The 20,000-nt window shown below is 44.9% G+C and overlaps 2 protein-coding genes and 1 long non-coding RNA gene across 3 annotated transcripts in view; 1 reads left to right on the forward strand and 2 right to left on the reverse strand.

Annotated features, from left to right (window-relative positions):
• The window catches only part of LOC127000216 (uncharacterized), a 76,779-nt gene that overhangs the window by 52,121 nt on the left and 4,658 nt on the right, over positions 1-20,000 (forward strand). The window lies entirely within an intron of this gene.
• LOC127000215 (swi5-dependent recombination DNA repair protein 1 homolog) lies at positions 4,996-8,848 on the reverse strand. The gene is made up of 2 exons (XM_050863631.1): positions 5,327-8,848; positions 4,996-5,087 (listed from the first exon to the last, which is right to left on the reverse strand). The coding sequence occupies exon 1, from the start codon at positions 8,655-8,657 to the stop codon at positions 7,626-7,628; it is 1,032 nt and encodes a 343-aa protein (XP_050719588.1). The 5' UTR covers positions 8,658-8,848; the 3' UTR covers positions 4,996-5,087; positions 5,327-7,625.
• Positions 9,144-20,000, reverse strand: part of LOC127000214 (tubulin alpha chain-like) — an 18,018-nt gene continuing 7,161 nt past the window's right edge. Inside the window, exons 2-9 of the mRNA XM_050863630.1 lie at positions 18,004-18,226; positions 15,059-15,231; positions 13,244-13,372; positions 12,274-12,473; positions 11,844-11,970; positions 11,173-11,373; positions 10,709-10,872; positions 9,144-10,158 (exon numbers count right to left, since the gene is read on the reverse strand). Coding sequence (XP_050719587.1) covers positions 10,029-10,158; positions 10,709-10,872; positions 11,173-11,373; positions 11,844-11,970; positions 12,274-12,473; positions 13,244-13,372; positions 15,059-15,231; positions 18,004-18,226 — 1,347 coding nt within the window. The 3' untranslated portion in view covers positions 9,144-10,028. The remainder of the gene's footprint in view (positions 10,159-10,708; positions 10,873-11,172; positions 11,374-11,843; positions 11,971-12,273; positions 12,474-13,243; positions 13,373-15,058; positions 15,232-18,003; positions 18,227-20,000) is intronic.

Here is a 20,000-nt window from a genome sequence, read left to right on the forward strand (position 1 = left end):
TCTTGTGGTATCTGAAACCCTTGTCTTCCTCCTCCGGCGACTAGCATCCTTCTATTTCGCCTCATCAAAGGATTCACGATTTCTTTGACCTCCTCTCCTCCTCCTCCCTGCCTCCCTCTCCCTCTCCCTCCGTCCCTCTCTCTCTCTCTTTCTCTGTCTTTTTTCCTCTCTCTCTTTCTCTACCGCCGCGGAGATAATGAGGGAGAGACTGGCGTTCCTGCGTCTCTACGTTCTGGAATCTCTTTAAATTCTCTTCATAAAAACGAGAGAGAGATTTTGGAAGGGTTTGGATTCGACTGTGTGTGTGGGTGTGGGTTTTGATCATTTAAGAGAGGCTTGGGTTAGTCCTTTTGTGTCCGTCTATCATTGCTACCCTTATATATTTCGCCTTATGCATGTTTGGAATCGTCTGGTGTGTGTGGGTGTGGGTTTTGATCATTTAAGAGAGGCTTGAGTTTGTCCTTTTGTCTCGGTCTAGTGGTATTACCCTCATTTATTTTGTATACTTATATGTTTAATAAGAGGGATATTGATAAGGTTCTGATGGTAAGAGAACCGGGTAGGACACGTAGTAATGGGTTTCAACTGGATTCAACAAGGACATGGGCAAGCATTGGTGGATGGAGTGGTGGATGAGTGAACAGGCTTGGCAGTCATGTTGTGAGCGCCAATACGATACACATAAAAAAATATTAGATAAGGTCATGGATAGTGATGTTAGGTGGGGTTAGGTTCACAGGAGCTGCCTTGATAGATACATAGATGGAAATAGAAAAAGCCAAGGAATAGGCAGAATAATCAATGCGTAGATAGATAGATAGATAGATAGATAGAGTGAGTGAGTGAGAAATAGGGGCACATGTATAGGAAAAGTTAATCAAATGGAAAAAGAACCGCAGAATATTTTTACTCAATTTAAATGAATCTGTCAACCTTAACAAATAGTATTATGTCATTCTTTTTTCATTTTTTTTCACGCAACGCAACTCAAAAATAAAACTTGAACACGCTACAGCGAACACAGGAAGAAGAAACAGTGCATTAATACATCTTAGGAGAGAGGAAAAGGAGATAGAGGAAAGGAAAGAGATAGAGAGACGAGAAAGGAGGAGTACTGGCAAAAAAAGAGAATGAGGAAAATTTAGACAAGGAGGTAGAAAAGAGAAAGAAGGAAAGAAAACTGGAATAGGAGATAGAGGAAAGGAAAGAGAGAGAAACGATAAAGGAGGAGAACTGGAAAAAAAGAGTATCAGGAAAATTTAGAAAAGGAGGTAGAAAAGAAAGAAGGAAAGAAAACTGGAAAAGGAGGTAAAGGAAAGGAAAGAGAGAGGCGAGAAAGGAGGAGAACTGGGAAAAAGAGAAACGGGAAAAAAAGAATCTGGAAAATAGAAACTGGAAAAAATAAATTGAAAAAAAGAAACTGGGAAATAGAAACTGGAAAAAATAAAAAAAAGAAACTGGAAAAAAAACGAAAAAAAGAAACTGGAAAAATAAAAAAATGGAAAAGAAGATAAAGGATAGGAAAGAGTAAGACGAGAAAGGAGAACCAGATAATAAAAGAGTGAGGAAAATTTAGAAAAGGAGGTAGAAAAGAGAAAGAGGGAAAGAAAACTGGAAAAAAGTGTGACATGAAAATTTAAGAAAGTAGGAAGAAAGGAGAAAGAAAATAGGAAGGGAAAATAAAGGAGAAAGAAAAAGAATATTGACTTGTGCAAAGGGAAGAGGGGAAGGAGGTAAAAAAAAAAAAGAGGAGAGAGGTAAGGAAGAGAATAAGAAAGAAGAGAAAAAAGAAGATGGATAATAGATAGATAATGGGATTGAAGTAAAGGAATCTCTCTCTCTCTCTCTCTCTCTCTCTCTCTCTCTCTCTCTCTCTCTCTCTCTCTCTCTCTCTCTCTCTCTCTCTCTCTCTCTCTCTCTCTCTCATAAGAAAAAAGTAATAATAAAATCGCTTTGAATCTTTTTTTTAGCTGTGTTCTTTTTCTTTTTGTTTTTATATATATTTTTTAGTTTTCCATTTTCTTTTCTTTTTTTCTTTTTTTCTTCCCCTTCCTTTCACCTCCCTTTCATCACCCTAATCTTCCCTTGTCATCTCTCCCTTTATCCTCTCCCCTCATCTTTCACTTCACCATTTCTCTCCCTTTTTTTATCTTTTACACTTCCTCCTCCTCCTCTCCTCCTCTCCTCCTCCTCCCCCTCCTCCTTCTCCTCCTCCTCCTCCTCCTCCTCTATGCACCATTTATCCATAATCTTCCTTTATTCACATTCTCTCCATGCCTTTTTTTTTTTTTTTTCTCCCTCCTTCCTCCCTTCTTCCTCTTCCTCCTCTCTACTTACTCATATTATTCACTACTTACCTTCCTCCTCCTCCTCCTCCTTCTCTCAATCATCTCCTTTTCCTTACACTCCCTATCCTCTTATCTCCCTTCTCCCTACCCTCATCTACCTCCCTTCCTTACCCATTTTGAGCAATCTTACCTATTTTCTCATCATTATCTCTCACAATTTATCTACTTTTTCCTCCTCCTCCTCCTCTTTACCTTATCTTTTCTCTTGCCCTCCTCCCTCTTCTTCTCCCTTTCTCCCTATTCCTTTCTATCTTTTTTCCATTCTTCATCCTTTTTCAATTTTGCTTTCCCCTCTTCCTTCTCTTATTCTCTTCCTCACCTTTCTTCTCTCTTCCTCCTCCTCGTTCTCTTCTCTTACTTTTCCTTACCTCCTTCCCCTCTGCTCTATGCACAAGACTTTATTCCTCCTTTTTCCCCATTATCTTCCCTTCCTATTTCCTTCTTTCCTTTCTACTTTCCTTCTCTTCTTTCTATTCCTCATCAACAGACCATCTCGCCACCTCTTCTTTCTTTCCCCTACCTCCTCCTCCTCCTCCTCCTCTTCCTCTTCCTCTTCCTCCTCCTTCTCCTCTTCCTCTTCCTCTTCTTCTTCATCCACTTCTTCCTCCTTCCATTTCTTTCTATTCCTCATCAACAGACCATCTCGCCACCTCTTCTTTCTTTCCCCTATCTCCTCCTCCTCCTCCTCCTCCTCCTCCTCCTCCCCCCCTCGCTCTTCATCCACTTCTTCCTCCTCCACTCGCGGTCGCAATCAGGTTTCTTGGGGTGGATTGGAATTAAAGGGACAAAAGAATTGTTTGAGATTAAAGAAGCAAGTCTGATCGTCGGCAATTAGCAGAGAGAGAGAGAGAGAGAGAGAGAGAGAGAGAGAGAGAGAGAGAGAGAGAGAGAGAAGGGGGGGGGGAGGTAAAGAGAATGAATAACATGCTTAAAAATAATAAAGGAAGAAACAGGGGATACCAGAGAGAGAGAGAGAGAGAGAGAGAGAGAGAGAGAGAGAGAGAGAGAGAGAGAGAGAGAGAGAGCTGGGATTAGTGAGGAAGAGGGGGATTAAAGGAGAGGGGAAAGAAAGTATTAGTGAAGAAAAGGGAGAGATAAAGGGAGAGGAGAGGGGAGAGAATGGGAAGGGAGGAGGCCATTAAGGAGAGAGGGGAATGTACTATTACAGGAGGAGGAGGAGGAGGAGGAGGAGGAGGAGGAGGGAAGAAAGAGGAGGATACGAGCAAGGATTAAGAGCAACAAGGGAAACATGAAAGAAGGAAGAACTCAAAAAAAGAAAAGAAAAAAAACTATAATATAAATACTCGAGGTAAGAAGAAAACGGGAAAAAAACTGTTACACAAAACGGGACATGAATTAAAAGAAGGGAAAACAACAGCAACAATCGGCTCGGTCTCGTTTTCTATTGTGTTTTTTCTTGCTTTTGCCGTTTATGAAATTTTGGACCGAAGGGGAAACTGAACTAAATGAACGATTACGGATGACTTACAGCCGCAGAGGGGAAGAGGAGGAGGAGGAGGAGGAGGAACAGAGAGCTAGTTGGAGGAGGAAGAGGAGAAGAAAATGAAGAAACGAATAAAGAAATAGTTGGAGGAGGAGGAGGAGAGGCTTAGTTGGAGGAATAGGAGAAGAATGAATGAATGAATGAATAACCGAACATACAAGTAAATTTTTTTTTTTTTTTTAAAAAAACAAAAAAAACAAAAAAAAAAAAAGAAAAAAACAAAAAAAATCTAAAAAAGAATCCAAAAGAAAAGAAAAGAGGTGGGCAAAAGATAGGAGGAGGAGGGAGGAGAGGGTGTCCTGATACTCTCCAATGAGGCAGGAGGAAATAAGAGGAGAGGAAAGAGTCCAGACAAGATTGTGAAGAGGAGTGAGAGGAATGAGCGTGAATAGTGAAGATGCTGGTGCATATCTACATAAGGAGTTTGGACAGTATAGGAGCAGCAGTGGAAATGGGCCAGCGAGCAGGAGGGGAGGGGAGAGCAGGCAGCAGTAAAGCAGTGCAGCAAAAATATCGAAAAGATCATAGAGAATAGAGAGAAGAGCAACATTGCGGCGGAATTTAAGAAGAAGAAGACTATATGAGGGAGGAGGAAGAGAGACAGAGAGGCCTGCCTGCCTCCTCTGTCCAGAAGAGTGTGAGTGACCCCCCACCTGAGATGCATGTGTGGAGGAGGAAGAGGAGGAGGAAGAGGAGAGAAAGAGAAAGGACGAAGAAGAGGAGGAGGCAAGTCTTCCCCTCGTTGCTATAATAATGCTTCCCAATAGAGGAGGAAGAAGAAGAAAGCGAGGAAGAAGAGGGTGAAGAGAGGAGGAGGAGAAGGAAGAAGTGGAGGTAGGAGAGGGCGAAAAGAGGGAGTTATGGAGGAAGATAAACTAAAGGAATTACACGATCTGGGAACAGTGTGTGTGTGTGTGTGTGTGTGTTGCTTTTCTCTTACTTTTTTGCTTTTCATAATGTTTAGTTGCAGTTTCCTTATCATATTTCTTATCCTCATTATTCTTATTCATTTACAAACATCAGTAAATATTAGTAAGACAACATCATTGCTCTTTTTTTATCTTTATTTTCCTTCTTACTTTCATTTATTACCATTATTTTATTTCTTGCATATCTCATTACTCCTGTTATTATACTTACCAGGATCAAGAAACACTAAAACCACATTAGAGTTTTCTTTCCCTTTATTATCCGCCTTACATTCATATATTTCCATTATTCCCAAACACACAAACCTTGAAATTAAATAACGGAGAAAGATTGCAGTGAAGGATCCAAACTACACGCTTAACCTTCCGATCAAGAAACACTAAAATCACATCAGAGCTTTCTTTCCCTTTATTATCCGCCTTTCATTCATACATTTCCATTATTCCCAAACACAAACACTGAAATTAAACAACGGAGAAAGATTACAGTGAAGGATTCAAACTACACGCTTAACCTTCCGATCATTATTCCCAAACACACAAACATTGAAATTAAACAACGGAGAAAGATTACAGTGAAGGATTCAAACTACACGCTTAACCTTCCGTGCGCATTTCAGTCATTCTTTCGTGCCCTTAGCGAGTCTATCAGTGCGCGGATGAGGACGAGGGTGATGCTGAGGGTTCCTCGTTAAATGGATACGGTTAGGGCGAGGTTATGAGAGGGAGAGAAAGCCGGCTATGAACGGGAACGAGTAGGTGGATTGGGGAGGCACTCACTCTGCTTTTAAACTATATAAGTGGAGGGATACAGACCTCTCCCCTTCCTTCCTCTCCTATCCCTTTCCATTCCTCTCTCATCCTTTCCCGACTCCTCCCCTTCCTTCCCTCCTCTCCTATCCCTCTCCTCTCCTCTCTTCTCCTCTCCCATATCTTAGCAAATTTGATAATGTGGATGCTTTTGATCGACTGAAATTGAAGAAACTGAAGGGATACTGGCCTCTCTCCTTCTTTCCCTATCCCTTCCTTCTCTCCTATCCCTTTCCTCTCCTCTCCTCTCTCCTCGTCTCCCTCCACTCCCCGTAGCAAATTTGGTAATATGGATATGCTTGATTGACTGACAATAACAGAAACTGAATCCAGATTGAAAATGTGAAAAGACTAAAGGAATGAGAATGCAAGGAAGGCTCTAGACGTATTGAAGTTTTGAGTGGAGGAATAGAAACAGCAAACTTGATAATATGTTAGCATTGGACAGATGGACAATGGAAGTCGAAGGGAGCGAATATGTGAAGGGAAAGTATTGTATGTGTAATTTACTTCAGAGGAATCGATCAACTAATGAAAGAGAATTAAAACAAACTGGCTGGGAAAGGTTTCGCGTTCTTTGGATTGGCAGCAGAAGTTGGAGGGAGCAAATATATAAAGGGTAAGTATTGTATGTGTAATTTACCTCGGAGGAATCGATTAATCAATGAAAGAGAATTATAACAAAATGAATGGGAAGGTTTCGTGTTCTTTGGATTGGCAATAGAAGTGGAAGGGAGGAAATATGTTAAGGGGAGGTATTGTATGTGTAATTTACCTCGGAGGAATCGAATAACTAATGAAAGAGAAGAACAGCAAACAGATAGGAAGGCTTTCTTGTTCAATGGAAGCAGTTGGGTTTACTTTACGTTACCAGCGGGAGAAACGGGTTGTATGAAAGGGAGGGAGCGAATGTATGAAAGGAAGGTTTAGTATGGGTGTAATATAAGTTTAAGGAAGGGGCTGTAATTGAAGAGAAGTATAGGTTAGCATTCTTAGACGCTTCTGACTTTACGTTGCAAGAGGGGGAAACGGACTGAATGAATGGGAGGAAGCGAGTATGAAGGGACGGTTTAATGTAGGTGTTATAAAATTTAGAGGAAAGGGCTGTGATGAAAGAGAAGTGTACAGTTACCCCTTAACTCCATCCCTCAAGCACGTAACAATATGCAACGCTGAACGAAAACATGTACCATTCATACGTAAGGAAAGGCGTACGCTCTCTATTGTTCGTTCATTCTAGGCAGTCATGTTGTGAGTGCCATTATGATAGACAAAAAATATATAAATTCATGGGTAGTGTTGCTAAGTGGGATTAGGTTCACGGGAGCTGCCTTGTATAGACCAAACGGCTTCGTGCAGACTCCTTATGTTCTGTTGCATCTCTCTTAAAGGTTTCCGATGCTTATTATGACTGTAATATATATGGTTGAAGGGGGAACTATTTATATGGGAGGCACTAATTCTATAGACTTAGAAGACGCTTAGATTTATGAAACTGAAGAATTGGTCATATTTATAAATGTTGGCTATAAAAGGTGAAGGTAATACTATAAACCTTTAAGAAAATACTATAAATATACACGGAGAAATGGCTCTATACGAGGGTGAAATATACTTAGGTCCCTTTCACAGTTCGCCATGATGGGTTAGTACTTAGCCTGAGCCTCCAAACCAATACCAAAGGCTTCGAAAATTCCTCAGAAAATTCCTCGTGTAGTGTATTGTGTACATATTGAAGTTTAGAAATTTGAGGAAACCATACGGGAAATATCTTGTGTATCTGGTGTTGCGCTGAAAACCTTGTCGTTGTGGAGTGTAGAAGACTGAAGAGTTTGGTATACGAGCGATTACAAAGCCACTGTGTTGGACTGTAAAATCGGCTCTTAAAGGAAGGACGTGGTTTTATGAGTCAAAGATGAGTGCGAGTGTGAATGGCAAAGCGTGAAAATACGAAATCACACAAACAGGTGCATGGCGTACGTACAAGTGACAGGTGAAAATCGGGTCACAAAACACCTGTAAAAGAAAAACATGTCATTCAAGGTCACAGGTGTCTTCAATCAAGGGCAAGACGTCACTGTCACCACCATCATTATCAGCATCATCATTTACCGGGGTCAGGTCACTAGGTTCCGCGAGGTCACAGGGGCGGATTCGAACCCACACCTCCCCGGACTTCGCATGCACAAACACCTCCTCCTTCCCGACCCTGAAATGTGCACCGTGGCCTTTCTCCCCTTGGACTGGGCGAGGCTCCGGCCATGCCTCAGAGGGGGTCTTTGTGCCCTCCCGACGGTCCAAGGGGTCAGAGAGGTAACGTGCCTCTTCCTCTCCTTCGGCCACATCCTTCAGCGCCGATACAGTGTCCTCATACCGTTGGGCGAGGGCAGGCGTCAGGGCATCATGGAGGTCCTGCAGGGCGTTCATCTTCGCCACAAGTCCTTCACTCAAGTCCTCAAGCCGCCTCGTCTGCCGCTCCACCTCCGCCGCCACCACTAGCTCGCGCATCTCAAGCATCAGCTCCTTCGTCTCAAGATCCTCCTCCAGCTGGTCCAAGTGCCTGCTCCGGGTTGCCACAAAGACCAAGGCCTCCTGCAGCGCCTCGCCCGTAACCCCGAGTCGCTCCTCCAAGGTCCGTTTCTCCTTGGGGCTGAGAGTAAGGCGTTCCACCACCCCACTAAGCTCTTCCACCACGGCCTCCGCTAAAGGGACGTCCATCATTGTTTCAGAAGCTAGGAAGGAGAAGGAGGAGGAGGAGGAGGACGGTTGGGTTGGTTGAGGTTCTGGTTTAGGTGGACTAGTGTTACTGGGTTGCGGTGGGGAGGTAGAGGAGGAGGTGGAAGAAGGGAGGGTTGATGGAGGATCTGGTGGACTCGTGTTAGTGGGTTGAGGTGGAGAGGTTGAGGAAAGGGGAGGAGGTGAGGAAGAGTCGGATGGCGGTGAGGAATGGGTGACGGGTGAAAGGTGGGGAAGAGAGAAAGGCGATGGGGAGGTTGGGGAAGTGGACAACCCGTGGTTTAGCTCTTCAGTCACCCCTTCCTCCCCCTGTGGTTCATTCTCGCTCATTCTGATTCGACAAACGACGAAGAAACTAAAAGAAAAAGAAAATATCTGGTGAATAGGGAAGAGTAAGAGGATGGGGAGGTTGAGCAGGTGGACAGCCCGTGGTATAGGTTTTCAGTCACCCTTTCCTCTCCCTGTGGCTCATTCTCGCTCATTCTGATTCCACAAATGACCAAGAAACTAAAAAGAGAAAGAAAATAGCTGGTGAATGAGGGAAGAGTAAGAGGATGGGGAGGTTGAGCAGGTGGACAGCCCGTGGTATAGGTCTTCAGTCACAAAATATCTGGTGAATAGGGGAAGAGTAAGAGGGTGGGGAGGTTGAGCAGGTGGACAGCCCGTGGTATAGGTTTTCAGTCAACCCTTCGATTCCCTGTGGTTCATTCTCGCTCATTCTGATTCGACAAACGACGAAGAACAGGAAACAAAAAATAGCAAATGTGAAGGCAATGAGGAGGTTGGGTAGATGGACTCATTCTCGCTCATTCTGATTCGACAAACGACGAAGAACAGGAAACAAAAAATAGCAAATGTGAAGGCGATGGGGAGGTTGGGTAGATGGACAGCCCGCGGTATAGGTCTTCAGTCACCCCTTCGATCCCCTGTGGCTCATTCTCGCTCATTCTGATTTGACAAACGACATAAAAACGAAAAGCAAAAATAGTATAGTGAACAGTTAATAAGAGGCACGTATGGCGTATCTAGCGTAGTGTCCCATATCAAGGCATCGGTTTTCTTTACTGTTGTTTGCAAGGAGGGTTTTAAGGGGAAGCTGAGGCTCTTGTTAAATGTCTTTGTGTTTGTATTTCAGTTTCTTCATGAGGCTTCTATATCGTCCTCTTTGTCATAAGGAGTCCAAGTCTTCCTCTTTCCTCCATATTCGGATAAGTTGTCCTCTAAGTTGTTTTCTTTTTTCTCATATCGTTGTTCTCATCACTGACAGTAGTTGCCCTCTTCCTCCTCCTCTTCCTCCTCCTCCTCCTCATCATCATCATCATTTTTTTGTCATCCTCATCATCCTAATTCTTCCTTAGCAGCCCTCCTCCTCCTCTCCTCTTCCTCTTCTTCTTTTCTTCGTGTTATTGTTCTTGTTCCTCTTCGTTTTTTCTCCTCCTCCTCCCCCTCCTCCTCCTCCCTCTCTCTAGTCATCTTCATCTTTCTCCTCATTAATCTCCGTGTTCTTGTCTTTCCTCCTCCTCGTTCGTTATCCTTTCAGTCTTCCTCTTGTTCAGTAGTCGTCTTCTTCGTTCTCACTCTTTCTTAGTAAAACTCCTCCTCCTCCTCCTCCCTCCCTTTCTAGTCGTCATCATTTTCTCGTTAATCTCCGTGCTCTCGTCTTCCTCCTCCTCGGTCGTTTCCTTTTCATCCTCCTCTTCCTCAGTAGTCGTCGTACTCGTCCTCGTACTCCTCGGGGTCCTCGGCGATCTCCTCGTAGTCCTTCTCCAGCGCCGCCAGGTCCTCCCTCGCCTCGCTGAACTCCCCCTCCTCCATCCCCTCACTCACGTACCTAGGGGGGGAGGAGGGGCACAGTGAGCGCGCACACACACACACACACACACACACACACACACACACACACACACACCATATGGACATTTATACATTAGTCACATTTGTCCTTACCTGGAAAAATAATAACAGGTGTTTGATAAATTGCGTTCATAAACAAACAGGTAGCTATCTAGAAACCACAACCCTAGATATTGCTTCCTAAAAGTACGTGAAATAGTTTTAGATGTTTAAATAATACTCGTAAAAGTCTTGAGTCTCTTAAGTAAGCGGCGGCAGGGTATTAAGACAGGATTTAACGCGGAGTTTAAGAAACGAGTTCCAAGTTTTTTTAATGACTGGGCGGCTGACTAGCTGGCTGGCTGGCTGACTTTAAGGCCTTCTTATCACAAATGGACGGGCAAGAAACGATAATTCTCTAGAAATAGTCATAGTAGACAATAGGTTATAGGAATAGAAGTCAGTAGTTTATAGGAATAGCAAGCAATACGTTATAGGAGAAGACAACGTTAATGGCCTTGTTACACCGGTCACAGCTCGCTACGCACCAGTGGACGAAGGCTCGCTTGTTGTAGAGGAGGTCAAACTTGTGGTCGAGGCGCGCCCAGGCCTCCGCGATGGCCGTGGTGTTGGACAGCATGCACAGGGAGCGCGGCACCGTGGCCAGGTCCCCTCCGGGCACCATGGTGGGCGGCATGTAGTTGATGCCCACCTGCGGGAGGGGGCGGGGTGGTGAGGTGGGAGGGAGAAGGGATTATACTGGAGAGGATTGACGGTGTGGAGGATCTTAAACGATGGTATAAACATTTTTCCTCTATGAAACCTGCGTTAGTCATATACTTAACGTTAATGCAGACAGAGAATGAGACTTAGATAGCTTCCGAGACGCTACAGCCTTCGCCATTTCTTATCGAGATCTTAAACAAGTTGCAAAAAAAGAAGTATGAGTCTTTATAAAATTTAACCCGAAACAACATCAAACTCTCCCTTCCTTGAAAGACTCTTGCCCAACCTTGAACCCCGTGGGGCACCAGTCCACGAACTCGATGCTCTTGGTGTTCTTGATGTTCTGGATGGCCGAGTTCACGTCCTTGGGCACCACGTCGCCGCGGAAGAGCAGCGTCACGGCCATGTACTTGCCGTTGCGCGGGTTACACTTCACCATTTGCATGTTCGGGGAGAAGCACTCGTTGGTCAGCTCGGCCGTGGAGATCTGGGGAGGAAACATGGAAACATGGAAATGCAGGCAATAGAAAACTGAGTTGCTCATTACGATTTTTATTACGAGGTTGCCCGCTCTGGTGATTTAATCTGCTCGACAATCGCTTCGTGCCTGCAGAACAGATTAATGCGCTTCGTATGCGGTTTACTCCTGACGCAACAAAGTAACGGTCGATTCGATTTTTAAATGAGTTGTTGGTATTTGCTCTTACTACCTCTGAAGGAAATCTGTTCTACCAATGTCTGTGCTATACCACGCCTCGCTTGATTAGAACTGTACAGCATATTCGAGTTGAAGCCTTACCATTGAATTACACAAAGATAACATTACATCTGGCGTCTTGCACTCGAAGTTCCTCGCTATGAACATTATACCACTTTAGCATTTCTCACTTGAGCTTATTCGTGTGTATCTCTCTGTGTCAAGGTGTGTTATCAGTCGTCCTGGTAATCGTCACTCACCTGCATGTGGTTGACCTTCTCGGCGGCGTGCACGGGGGCGTAGTTAGCCATGGGGAAGTGGATCCGCGGGTAGGGGACGAGGTTGGTCTGAAACTCTGCCAAGTCCACGTTCAGGGCGCCCTCGAACCTATTGTTATGGAGTGGTGTGGGTGAGAGAGGAAGAGAGAGAGAGAGAGAGAGAGAGAGAGAGAGATTCATTGTCATTCCTGGGTAAGGTTACTTCTTATTTCATGCATATTTAAATGTCGTATTCCTATATAAACACACACACACACACACACACACACACACACACACACACACACCTGTACCCACACCCACACATATGATCCCTCCCCTCCACACACTCAAAACAAAAAAGCTAACCCCATACACCCCAGGCACCTCCCCCCCACACATTCACCCCTGGCACCCCCCCCCACCCACCCACCTGAGCGAGGCCGTGATGGAGGAGACGATCTGGCTGATGAGTCTGTTGAGGTTGTGGTAGGTGGGCCGCATCACCCCGAGGCTCTTGTGGCACAGGTCGAAGATCGCCTCATTGTCCACCATGAAGGCCACGTCGCTCTGCTCCATCGAGGTGTGGGTCGTCAGCACCGAGTTGTACGGCTCAACCATGGCCGTGGACACCTGAGGAAGGGGGAGAGGGAGTAGGTGGAGTAGGGGAGTGTTCGTGGGGTGGAGAGGGGAGGAGGTGGAGTTTTACGGGAGGGACGGAGTATTGGGTAAGGATGGAGTGGGAGTAGGGATAAGAGGGTGCTGGAGAAGGTTTGAAGTGTGGAAATGGGAAGTCCTTAGGGAGGGGCGAGGGTTGGAAGACTTGATGGGTGGAATATGGGAGTCCTGAAGAAGGGGTGAAGGAGGGGAGGTGGAATAGGGAAGGTGTGGAGAAGGGGCGAAGAAGGGAAAGGTGGAATAGGGAAGGCGTGGAGAAGGGGAAGGTGGAATAGTGAAGGGGCGAAGAAGGGGAAGGTGGAATAGGGAAGGTCCGGAGAAAGGTTGATATGTGGAATAGTGGACTGCTGTGAGAGGGATGGTGGTGAAATTGAAATAAGTGGAATAGGAAAGTGATGGGAAAGGGGTGAGGTGGAATAGGAGTAGTTGGAATAGGGAAGTGCTGGGAATGGGATGGGAGGTGGATTTGGAATAGGGGAGTGCTATGAGTGAGGTGGGAGGTGGATTTGGAATAGGGGGGTGCTATGAGAGGGGTGGGAGGTGGAATGAACATAGGGTGGTGCTGGGAGAGGAGTAAAAAGTGGAGTAAAGAACTGTGCCATCTTATGAAAACCAAGACATTAGGGTCATCTACGTCCCCTATCTCTTACCCCTTCGCTCATCAGGGAGAGAGAGGGAGAGAGAGACACACAGAGAGACAGAGAAACAACAACACAACAACGTACCTGGGGCGCCGGATAGATAGCGAACTCCAATTTGGTCTTCTTGCCAAATTCGACGGTCAGGTGTTCCATGAGGAGAGACGTGAAGCCAGACCCTGTGCCGCCCCCGAACGAGTGGAACACCAGGAAGCCCTTCGGGAGAGAGAGAGAGAGAGAGAGAGAGAGAGAGAGAGGTTAGATGGATTAAATGTAGAAAGGAAGAAGAATAGGAAGAGAAGGAAGAAAAAAGGATAGGAAATTAAGGGATGAAGGAAAAAATATAGAGATGAGAGAGAGAGAGAGAGAGAGAGAGAGAGAGAGAGAGAGAGAGAGAGAGAGAGAGAGAGAGAGAGAGAGAGAGAATATGCATGTCAAATTGCCTTAATGAACCTTTTTTTATGTAACTAAGGTCGAGAGAGAGAGAGAGAGAGAGAGAGAGAGAGAGAGAGAGAGAGAGAGAGAGAGAGAGAGAGAGAGAGAGAGAGAGAATTACCTAGAAATACGAATTACACTCGAATCCAAGTGCTTTTCATGTAACAGAGAGAGAGAGAGAGAGAGAGAGAGAGAGAGAGAGAGAGAGAGAGAGAGAGAGAGAGAGAGAGAGAGAGAATGTGGCCCTGGTCCCCTCGTTAGTAACTAAACACAAGGGCTTCTCATGAGGGGATGCAGAGGAAATAACAGAAGGACAGGGAAGGGAAGGGCGACGCAGGAACCACAAGAGACGTTGGCGGCAAGACGAGGGACCGTATTCTCAAACCCTTCGGGGGCTCACACACACACACACACATTTGATAAGGCTTTCGTTGAGGCTGTGTTAGTGTTTCCATGGGACCTTTATCAAAACTCTCTGCCTCTTCATTATCACATGCTATGCCTCACTAACACGCTATCTATACTATCTACGGAGTTATAAGAGTGTAAAGAGGGGAAAATTTGAGGCTCCAGTGCGTGCTGATGTAAAGGTTGGACTCCTGGCTTTATTATGAGTTCCTATTGTTTTATTGTCACCTGCTTTGCTTCACTAACACGCTCACTGCATTATCGTCTGGCGTAATAAGAGTGTAAAGGGAGGATAATTGTGGCTTTGTGGGCTGATTGATAGTTTGAAAAGGCTTTGGTAGAAGTTGTGTTAGTATTTGCATGGGTAGTTGTGTGAGTCTAGTGATAGTTTGACAAGTGTTCTCCACCATTAATTTAAAACACACACACACACACACACACACACACACACACACACACACACACACACACACACACACACACACACACACACACACACACACACACACACACATTTGATAAGGCTTTTGTTGAGGCTGTGTTAGTGTTTCCATGGGTAGTTGTGCGGCTTTAGTGATAGTTTGACAAGTGTTCTCCGCCATTAATTTAAAAGAGAATATACTTGAGAACATGACTTATCTCGTGTAGTGCAAGTACATGTTGTGGGAGTCGAAAACGTCGCTTATATAGTATAGACAAAAAGGGTATTATTCTATTACTTTTAAATTGCTATAAATATTAATCTTCCTTCATTAAAATAATTGAGATGGTAAAAAAATTATCGTCTCACTCAACCTTCCATTTACTTCATAACACATTCACCCCAAAAAATCCCCCCCCCCCCCCCCCCCCACCTCACACACACACCTCTCCTCCTGAAATTGACCTCTCTTTTTGGCCACTCCCTTGGCCTCTATTCAGGAGCAGTTAGTAGCGGGCTTTTTTTTTATATTTTTCTTTACGCCCTTGAACTGTCTCCTTTGCTGTAAACACACACACACACACACACACACACACACACACACACACACACACACACCTGAAGCAACCCTCTCTTACCTGCAAGCTGGAGGAGTTGTCGACCATCCTTCGTATCTGCTCGAGGGTGACGTCAATCATCTCCTTGCCGATGGTGTAGTGGCCGCGGGCAAAGTTGTTGGCCGCGTCTTCCTTCCCTGTGATAAGCTGGCCGGGGTGGTACAGCGCGCGGTACGTCCCTGTCCTCACCTCGTCTGTGTGTGGGCAAAGTTTAGGATGTGAAAAATATTGGCTGTGGCTGTTGTAGGTAGCGTGGGTGTCTTTCCTTCACTGCCGCCCCTATATAAAGATGTAGGATGAAGGAGGTGAAACACGGATTTGGTACCTGTCCTCACCTCGCCTCTGTGAATTGGTGAGGCGGGGAGGTGGGGGGGTGCTTAAACGCTCTCTAATACACATACAAACGTAGGATTAAAGTAAATACGTTAGGGAAGAGTTAATATGAGTTAGGAAAGAGATGGAAATATACGTCGCAGATTTAAAAGAAAGCCGAGGGAAGGAAACGAAAATGCACTATACATCTGTTACGGCGGAATGGACGGATGGATTAAATTTAGAAAGGAAGAAGAATAGGAAGAGGAGGAAGAAACAAAGGATTGGATATTAAGGGATGAAGGAAAAAATATAGAGATGAGAGAGAGAGAGAGAGAGAGAGAGAGAGAGAGAGAGAGAGAGAGAGAGAGAGAGAGAGAGAGAGAGAGAGAGAGAGAGAGTTAAAAATACAAGTTAAATTGCCTATATGAACCTTTTTTATGTAACTAAGGTGTGGGTGTGGGTGTAGGAAGGAAGTTTAGGAGGATCTAATCGCGTCTGAATTCGCGGGAAAGTGATTTAGGTGCGTCGTGGGAGGGAAATAGTGAGTGTGGAAAGGTGTGCTTGGCTGTGGGAGGTTAGTAGAATTTGATCCTATGTCTGAATTCGTGGGAAAGTGATTTGGTCGAGTTGTGAGAAACAAATGGTGAGTCTGGGAAGGTGTAGGTTGTGGTATGGTCATCTTTTTTATGGTAAAGGAAAGAACTAAAGGGCAATAAAAAAAATAAAAAACTGATGCGTGACTTTTCCGTGTGTGTGTGTGTGTGTGTGTGTTTTGGTTTGAGTTCTGGGAAGGAAGTGGGCTAAGGTTTGAGTGATTGATTTTTCCTCGTGTGTGTGTGTGTGTGTGTGTGTGTGTGTGTGTGTGTGTGTGTGTGTGTTAAGAGGTGTGGCTAGGAAGTGGGATGTGTAAGAGGATATGGACTAATGTGTAGGCGTCTGACTTTTCCTCGTGTGTGTGTGTGTGTTGGTCAAGAGCTGTGGCGAGGAACTGGTGGGCGTGAGGTGTGTATCTTAGTATGTGTGAGTTCGTGGATTGGTTTAGAGGTGTGGCGAGATAGGGTGCATGCAAGTAAGGATGTGGAAAAAGTATTACCTATGAGTGTGGTGTTTTTTTTTTTTTCACCAAGAAAGACAGCTCAAGGGGAAAAAACAAACAAACAAACAAACAAACAAATAAAAACCGCTAGATACTGCTCCAAACAAAAAATCAGAAGGAGAGGCCAGAAAAGAGGTCAATTTTGGGTGTCCTTCCTTACCTCGCCAAGAGAAAGGTATAGGATGAAGAAGGTAAAATATATGAATATGCTTGGATGGAGAAGCATAAAACTTGTGTAGACAGGTATGGAGATGTCTGTACCCTTTTTTTTTTATCTATTGTGACTTATTTGATTGATTACAGGTGTGTAGATGGTGTGGGAGAGAGACTTGTGTAGGTGTGGTATACAGGTGTGTAGAAAGGGGGTCGCCGCTGGTCAGTTTGTCATCTTTATAGGCAGGTGTGTGTAGGTCGTATTGTGACAGGTATTTGAGTGTCAGTGCGTGGGAGTGTATGAAGATCCCCAGATTTTCTTGTCTCATTAGCGTCCAGGTGTGCTTACTGCAGGTGTAGGGAGGTGTAGGTGAAAGGTGTCTTAATGGGTGTGGGAAGGTGTGTGGGTGTGTTTGTTACTGTGTTTTGTGTATGGATGAGTTTTGTGGGTGACGACGTGCAGTGGGTGAGTAGTGTGTGTGTGTGTGTGTGTGTGTGTGTGTGTGTGTGTGTGTGTGTGTGTGTGTTGGTTAATGGATGTGTTGATGGTGGTGATCGGTTCCGCCTTGCATTTTTCATGAAGAAGGAGAGAGTATTGTTTTTTGCATTGTCTGTTGTTGTTGTCAGTGGTGATGGTGGTGGTGGTGGTGAGGGGTCAAGTTGTTGTTGTTTTGGTGATGGGTGTTATTGTGGTCATGGAGATTGTGCCCCGTGTTGATCGTTATTATGGTACAGATGATAGTGCAGATAAGTAGTAGTAGTAGTAGTAGTAGTAGTAGTAGTAGTAGTAGTAGTAGTGGTAGTCGTAGTCGTAGTAGGAGGAGGAGGAGGAGGAGGAGGAGGAGGAGGAGGAGGAGGAGGGGGAGAAGATGAGCGTGATAAGCATGAATGATATGAATATTCTCTTAGTTGGCAAACATACTATATATACAAACGTAGGATACATAAAAACGTAGGACTAATATAGATATGTTGAGGATAATTAAGTATAAATGAGGAAAGAGATGGAAGTGTACGTAATAGAAAAAATATATATGAACGGTAAATATAACATACAAAAAGACAAACCAAAAAGCCAAACTAATGAACCGGCGAACCAGCTTTCAAATTATAAATAAATGACTATATCAATACATGAATGAACTAAATATTCTGGTAACGGACAGGTAGATAGATAAATAAAACGGACACTGACAAAAAAATTACCCGCCTCTTTACAGTATCAAGACAGGCGATGATAAATAAATTACTACACAAAGCCATCAATAAATCAAACAAACCAGCCAGCCATTCAGTCCGTTTCCCCATTCAGTGTGGCCTCGAGGACAACAAACGACAAAAGGACAAAAGAAGCTGTGCAAATCCATCAATAGTATCAAACCAGTCCGTCAGTCCGCCTCACCAATCACCGTGGGCTCCAGGTCGACAAAGACGGCTCGGGGCACGTGCAGGCCGCTCTCCATCTCGCTGAAGAAGGTGTTGAAGGAGTCGACGCCGTAGCCCACTGTGTCGTCGGAGGGCATCATCCCGTCGGGCGTGATGCCGTGCTCGAGGCAGTACAGCTCCCAGCACGCGTTGCCGATCTGCACGCCGGCCTGGCCCACATGGATAGAGATGCACTCACGCTGGGGGGAAGAGGAAGGGTGTTAAGAGAGAGTATAGGGGATTATTAGAGAGAGAAAGAGTGTTAGTGCACCCCGGCCTGGCCCACGTGGATACCGATGCACTCACGCTGGGGGGAAGAGGAAGGGCGTTAAGAGAGAGTATAGGGGATTATTAGGGAGAGAAAGAGTGTTAGTGCACCCCCGGCCTGTCCCACGTGGATACTGATACATTCACGCTGGGGGGAAGGCAGGGAAAGGGGTGTAAGTGTCAGGGAGTAATAGGGAGAGAGGTATAGAGTGTGTGGGAGAGTTATGGAGTGTTATGGACTTAGCCAATCTAGCACCCCGGCCTGGTCCACGTGGATAGAGATGCACTCACGCTGGGAAAGAGAAAGTGTGAGGGAGCGTTAGAGAGTGTGAGGGAGTGTTCGGTAGGAATGTTTGCTTGGGAAGTTACTGCCCTCCATCCCCTGGCCCACGTGGACGCCCGTAAGATATTGGTGCCTAGAGATATGTGGAGTGTATCCCACCGCTGCCACCATTTATTATAACAGTTTTTGGGATTAGCATTTGTGTTTCCTTTGTCAATGTTCATTAGGCTCGCCCTAGTGCTGTTGGGATTCTGCATTGTGGTGGTGGAAGTGTTTTGGTTTGGTTTGCTAGTGGTGATGATGGGTGAGGATTGGTTGCGTTGCGATGGTTATGGTTGTGGTGATTGAAGATTGTTGATTAAAGTGTGTAAGATATGTTAAGTAATATGTGTGGAATATGAGAAAGGAAGTATGTGTGGAGGGAGTGTGTGTGTGTGTGTGTGTGTGTGTGTGTGTGTGTGTGTGTGTGTGTGTGTGTGTGTGTGTGTTGGGTGAGTGTTGCTTTGTCTTGGTATCTTCGTTATCGTCGTTATTACTCCTTGTTATCTTTAGTCTTTTCTTATCTCCTTCGCCATCAGTGTATATTCTTCTTTATTCCTCATTCTTGTTACGCTTCCCTTCTCGTCCTTTGCCTCTCTTATTATTCTTTTGTTTGGTCTTTCTTTTCTCCGCCGTCAATGTACTCCTCTCTATTCCTCCTCCCTCCTCGTCCTTGCCACACTTCCCTGCACGTTTTTTTCTCCTCTCACCTCGTCCTTGTCTATTTTTACTTTGTTTCCTTTTATCTTATTTTTATCTCCCCCGTTAGTGTACTCTTTATTCCTCTTCCTGCCTCGCCCTCGTCCTTGCCACACATCCCTTCACGTCCTTCTTCCTCCTATCATCTCGTCCTTGTCCTCCTTTTACTTTGTTTCTTTTGATCTTATTTTTATCTCCCCCGTTAGTGTACTCTTTATTCCTCTTCCTGCCCTCGCCTTGTCATTGTCACATCCCTTCGTCCTTCTTCCTCCTATCACCTCGTCCTTGTCCTACTTTCCACCACGTCCTCGTTCCACTTCTCTCCTCGTCCTTGGCCCACTTCTCACCTCTTCCTCCTTCCCACCTCGTTCTCGTCCTGTTTCTTCCTTCTGTCGTTTAAAAATTCATGTTCTCTCTTTCTTTTTCTCTTATGTGGAGGTCTTGCGTGTTCGGTTGATAAGGTGTAAAAGGCGTTGCTTATATATTATTGTTGTTGTTGTTGGTGGTGGTGTTGTTTACTCTGCGTGTCTGGTTGTTTGTTTAGTTAGGAAAGGTTGATCGTGAAGAGTATTTTAACTTTTTTTTCTATTTTGTATTTTTGTTTTTCATTTTCTAACGTATGTATTTTTTGAAGAACTCGTCAGTTAGTCAGTCGCTCTGTCAGTAAGTTATTTAGTTAGGCAGGC

Source organism: Eriocheir sinensis, chromosome 18 (assembly GCF_024679095.1).
Source record: "Eriocheir sinensis breed Jianghai 21 chromosome 18, ASM2467909v1, whole genome shotgun sequence".
Lineage (NCBI taxonomy): Eukaryota > Metazoa > Arthropoda > Malacostraca > Decapoda > Varunidae > Eriocheir > Eriocheir sinensis.

What these genes read in the sequence shown, in the direction of transcription:
- LOC127000215 (XM_050863631.1), bottom strand. Translation starts at nt 8,657, where the DNA reads ATGAGCGAGAATGAACCACAGGGGGAGGAAGGGGTGACTGAAGAGCTA.